This window comes from Lactuca saligna, chromosome 4, assembly GCF_052625555.1.
Source record: "Lactuca saligna cultivar CGN05327 chromosome 4, ASM5262555v1, whole genome shotgun sequence".
NCBI lineage: Eukaryota > Viridiplantae > Streptophyta > Magnoliopsida > Asterales > Asteraceae > Lactuca > Lactuca saligna.
This window is the reverse complement of record NC_136420.1, coordinates 43,701,544-43,707,282: the sequence shown is the minus strand read 5'-3', so window position 1 is coordinate 43,707,282 and position 5,739 is coordinate 43,701,544. Positions and strand designations below refer to the sequence as shown.

Here is a 5,739-nt window from a genome sequence, read left to right as displayed (position 1 = left end):
AGAATAATTGCAATTCGTGACCATTGAATTACAGGAACATGAACATTTTTAAAATCTTCATCAATTTTGTCTATTAAAACCTTCAAGTGATTTTCACGAAAAGGAAGTGAGTGGATTAAGCCATTATCATACGGAAAGACCAGTCCTTTGGCACATTTTTGGTTCCTTTCCCCATGTCATATAACTCTCCGGAGAAATAAACCCATTTGTAGCATTGGAACCAGCTTGTTTATTTTAATCATTTAACCCGTTTCCACACTTTAAACCGTATCATATTACTCTTCTTTTCATAAAACCCGGTTTCTACATAATATAACCTAGTTTTTTGAGAAACCATGTCCTGTGTGGCAGGTCCTATGTAGCTTTCTGTAGCAGTGACATATGTATGATTATCACTAAAATATATTAAGCATAATGTTAATGTGTGATTATGCTCCTCTAGTTCATCTTGATTCTTTGTCTTCAACTTAGTTGTTAAGGAGAAACATATGAGAAATTTATGCCCCTTCCATTTGATGCCTTAGGCGGTTGTTCAAGCTGCCTCGGGCTTGGGGCAACCATCTGTGAAGTTGTGCATGATGATCTCATGCAATATTTACTTCGTTGAGAATCATGTACTTAATGATGTTTAGATGTTTAGAAGAAACTTCTTAGATGCGAAAAAACTATAGTTGATGATATAGACAGACACTTGGTATATCTTAGGATGTTATAGCCAAAATGAGTTTCACTCAGTTACAAAAGTTAGGGTTGTTCACTACTAAAGGATCTATTTTTACATTTTGCGAAAAATCATGAACAACGGTATATTTGTGTTTTTTTTTTCGATAAAAACATGGCCTAAAAAAATTAAACTAAAAAAAAAGTAAATGAGTTTAGTTATAATCCGGTGCATCTACGTCCATTGTAAAAGTTTACGATCTTTCTTTTTCCGTTGATTGTTTTAAATTCTGACGCTTTAGATTGGTTCTTTGGTTTCTTGATTACCAATGATTTTTTTTTTCTCTCTCTCTCTCTCTATATGTGTGTGTGTGTGTGTATATATCTTTACTATCTTATAAAAGAAATCTAACTATTTCTAAAAATAGATTGATTATAATAATAATAATATTTTTTAAGACGTCCAAATGATGAAGCTGATAGTACAAGTAACAATTAATAAAATAATATTAAATTTTAACCACATTTTGATTTCAAAAATTTATCATCAAATCTCCTTATATTTCTCAGCAATTTGATATGGTTCCCTAAAATCCCGAATTCATTCAAATTTTGAACCCTTTTAGATATTCTTAAATTTAGCATGTTGATTCAAATATCCCTCCAATCGCATATACTTCTTTGTTCCCTCGTCTGCTATAAAGTCCACCGTCCAGGAACAAAAAATGACTTCATCTCCCAAATAACACCATAGTTTGATTATTTTGTCATCGATATGTACTTTCTTTTGTAACATAACATTTTTGTAGAGGAAACATATCACCGAAAGAATTTACACGCCCCGCCGCTTTGCGCGGGTACACTGCTAGTATATATATATATATATATATATATATATATATATATATATATATATATATATATATATATATATATATATATATATATATATATATATTCTCTCTCTCTCTATGTGTGTGTGTGTGTCTATATATATATATATATATATATATATATATATATATATATATATATATCTATATATATATATATATATATATATATATATATATATATATATATATATATATATATATATATATCAAAATAAATCAGGTACCTTTTGCCTAAAGAATCAGTTTTCCTTTCAACTTATCTTGTTACTTTAAAAATCGTTAGATTTCAATAGTGGTTTATTATTAAAATCAACAAAACTAATATTGATTCTCAAGCCAAGTATTGTGTTGTTGATACAGTCATTTATAAAACATATATTTTAAAGATCTCTTGTCATGTTTCATTTGGAATTCCTACAAGTGATTCTCATTGTCTTTAATCAAATTATCCTCACCCCACCCAAGGGCCAAGAGGAATCTCGAGTTTCAACAATGTCAACCGGAGAAAAAGACTCAGACTTCCATGCCACAGAAATGTATTTGAGCCATGCTTATTCTCTATTTATTCAAAAGGTTTAGATTTAGGATTAAGATTAGATGAGTGTGCGTTAGTTGTCCTAAAAATAAAATAAACTTTTATAATTGAACATCTGATGGTGTTTTATTTGGTGCTAATCGTTTTCATTTGGTTTTCTATTTTTATCTTGAGTTTTGAAGGTATGCAATAGTTACAGGATCAAACAAGGGAATAGGCTTAGAATTATGCAAGCAACTGGCTTCCAAAGGGGTTCGAGTTGTGCTAACTGCTAGAGATGAAAACAAAGGCAAAAAAGCAATGGAAAGTCTTAAAGATCATGCCCCTTTTCAAAATGATAATATAGTTTTTCATCAACTTGATGTGTTGGATCCAACTAGCATCTCTTCTCTTGTTGAATTTATGAAAGCCAAATATTGGAAGCTTGATATTTTAGTATGATTTAATTTTAGTTCTTTTTTAACATAGAATAGTTATCAAGTGCTTTTATAGAGAATTAAAAAAAAAAAAAAAATCACAGGTGAATAATGCCGCAGTTTTAGGAGTGAGTGTAGACGCCCGTGCATTAGAAGCTTCAATAAATGGCAAGGTATGTATTTAGATGTTAAAGTATTTATTGATACTATAAACTTTAATCTCTTGAATTTCTTCAAATCAGTTTATTGAAATAAGTTGATTCCCATCAAGGCATCACCCCTTACGATTCTTGATTAAGATTTCCATCATGGGTTGTGATCGTCCTTTATACATGGTACCATATCCTCATAATTCGATTTTTACAGGAGCCAGGACATATCAAATGGGAGGAAGTTTCAACACAACCATATAATTTAGGAGAAGAATGCATTCAAACAAATTATTATGGAGCAAAGAGGATGGTTGAAGCTTTCATGCCTCTTCTCTTGTTGTCTGAATCTCCAAGAATTGTTAATGTTTCATCTAGTTCTGGAAAATTGAAGGTGAAAACCTAAATTATCTAATAATTTGTCCTTGGTGCATCTTAACTTTAACATTGATTTCATAACACAAACTTGTCAAATAACGTTTTTACCATGAATATACTAAAAGATGGTTGAATATTAAGCATACCATATAAGTACTACTAAAGTCTAAAGTGCTAATAGTAAAATTTAAAATATATATATATATATATATATATATATATATATATATATATATATATATATATATATATATATATATATGGAAAATTTCATATATGCCCTTCTTAAACATCAAAATATCATATTTACCCAACTTAATTTCTAAATATCATATTTAACATTTATAAAATTTCTAAATATCATATTTACCATTCATAAATTTTCAAAATATCATATATGTCCTTTTTAAACATCATAATATCATATATATATACCCTTCTTAAATATCAAAATATCGTATATGCACTTTTTAAACATCAAAATATCAATGATAATATCTAAAATATTCTTCATCTATAACATAATCAACAAAAAAACTAAACAATCAAAATATACATTCCATAGAGAAGGTTGAAAATGAATATTTTTGTTTGTCAAGAAGACAACATTCCAACAATTTACAAGTTCACATTCCATTATCATAGACGTAAGGATAATATCGCTAAATATTTTAATTATTATAGTAATTTTAAGTTATAAAAAGTGATTATAAAATATTAAAAACATTATAAAAAAGGATTTGGGCAAATATGATATTTTGAAGGTTTATGAAGGATAAATATGATATTAAGAAATTAAGCAGGGTAAATATGATATTTTGAGGTTTAAGAAGGGCATATATGAAATTCTCCCATATATATATATATATATATATATATATATATATATATATATATATATATATATATATATATATATATATATATATATATATATATATATATATATATAGACTTATCCATGTAACATAATTTTTGATCAAATTACTAAAATTATCTGTTGTTTTGCAGTTTGTAATCAACGAGTGGGCTAGTAACATCTTAAACGACATCAAAGCTCTCAGTGAAGATCGAATCGACAAGATTCTTGAAATTTTTCTTAAAGATTTAAAAGAGAATTCATTAGAAACGAAGACGTGGCCTACATTCTTATCGGCATACACAATATCAAAAGCAGCCATCAACGCATACACAAGATTATTGGCAAAGAAGCATCCAAGCATTATCATAAATTCTGTTTGCCCAGGATACGTGAAAACAAGTATAAATTACTTTTCAGGATACTTGAATGTTGAAGAGGGTGCACAAAGTATCACGAGGCTTGTGTTACTGCCCATGGATGGGCATTCTGGTCTTTTCTTCTATAGAGATGACATATCGTCATTTTAGTTGAAAACCATGGTTTGTACAAGGGATGGTATTTAGAACCGGAAAACCAGAACCGAAACCGGAATCGGACCGGAACTCGTACCGTTAGAACCGGAATATATAGAACCGATTCCGGTTCCGGGTTCAAAAATTGGCTTTATATATCCGGGTTCCGGGTAATCCAGGTTTGGGTCCATCGGGTCCGGGTAAACCGGGTTTAAAAACCGGAACCACATTTTAGGGCCGGAATCAGTTTTTTGTGAAACGTTTAAAAGATGCATATCTCATTTGTTTCAACTCCGATTGACATACGGTTTTTTTCAACATGTAGTTTAGAGTTTGTACATGATTTTAGACTATAAATTTGTCATTTTTAGTCTTATATTTATTGACTTACAGTCCCCCAAAGTCGATATATCAAAGCTGAAAGTTTTTAATTTTTCAGCTTTTTTGTATTCGGTGAAAGTTTTAAAACATGCATATCTAATTCGTTTGAAATCGGATTGACATGTGGTTTTTTTTGCAACTTATAGTTTACAGTTTATACATGATTTTAGACTATAATTTTGTCATTTTTGGTTTAACATGCAATGATTTATAGTTCTCCGAAGTCAGGATATCAAAACTAAAAATTTTCAACTTTTCAATTATTTGTTTTTGTACTTTGTATTATGTGAAAATGTTTTTAACTTTCGTTTAAAGTCGGATTGACATGATGTTTTCTCCGGAGTGTATTTTATAGTTTGTACATAATTTTTACTATAATTTTGTTAATTTTGGTTTCATATTCAATAAGTTACAATCCCCTAAAGTCGGGATATCAATATGAAAATTTTCAAAGTTCAACCCACTAATTAAGTAATAAGTAATTACCAAAAAATTCCGGTTTTTTTGGTTCTAAACCCACTTTATCCGATTCCAACCTACCCACTTTAATGTTTCCGGGTTTTCCGGTTCTAGACCCACTTTACCTGAAACCGAACCGAAACCAATTCCTATATACCGGTCCGGTTTCCGGTTCTACAAAATCCCGTTAACCGGTTCCGGGTTTTACGGGTCCGGATCCATCCGATCCGGGTTTGGACCCACTTTCATCCCTAGTTTGTACTTGTAGTTATGGAGGTCTCTATCATTTGTAATATATGTAACTTAAGTCTTATATCATTATTTTGGATATTCATGATGCTAGCTCATATAATCGAAAATGTTTCTAGGATGACTAATTACAAGATGATTGAACATCGATCCACTTTCATCATAACGGATTGGATGCTTTATGGTTCTTGTAGGCCGATTCGGAATGGTTGTGGTTGGTTAAGGATTCTAGATCGTATCTC

The 5,739-nt window shown here is 29.9% G+C and overlaps 1 protein-coding gene across 2 annotated transcripts; it reads left to right on the top strand.

Annotated features, from left to right (window-relative positions):
• Positions 1 to 1,985: 1,985 nt before the first annotated feature.
• On the top strand, positions 1,986 to 4,794 carry LOC145041729 ((+)-neomenthol dehydrogenase-like). Of its 2 annotated transcripts, none has more exons than XM_078989889.1 (5): positions 1,986 to 2,092; positions 2,274 to 2,526; positions 2,612 to 2,680; positions 2,874 to 3,050; positions 4,046 to 4,794. In XM_078989889.1, the coding sequence occupies exons 1-5, from the start codon at positions 2,049 to 2,051 to the stop codon at positions 4,421 to 4,423; spliced, it is 921 nt and encodes a 306-aa protein (XP_078846015.1). In that variant the 5' UTR covers positions 1,986 to 2,048; the 3' UTR covers positions 4,424 to 4,794. The 2 variants fall into 2 exon arrangements, with proteins under 2 accessions (XP_078846015.1, XP_078846016.1); XM_078989890.1 differs by having other exon boundaries at positions 2,024 to 2,129.
• The last annotated feature ends 945 nt before the right edge of the window (positions 4,795 to 5,739 follow it).

Bases quoted from the DNA above. Each gene is read 5' to 3' on its own strand.
- LOC145041729 (XM_078989889.1), top strand. From the start codon at position 2,049: ATGTCAACCGGAGAAAAAGACTCAGACTTCCATGCCACAGAAAT. The intron at 2,527-2,611 runs GTATGATTTAAT...AAAAAATCACAG, and splicing joins ATTGGAAGCTTGATATTTTA to GTGAATAATGCCGCAGTTTT. The intron at 2,681-2,873 runs GTATGTATTTAG...CGATTTTTACAG, and splicing joins AAGCTTCAATAAATGGCAAG to GAGCCAGGACATATCAAATG.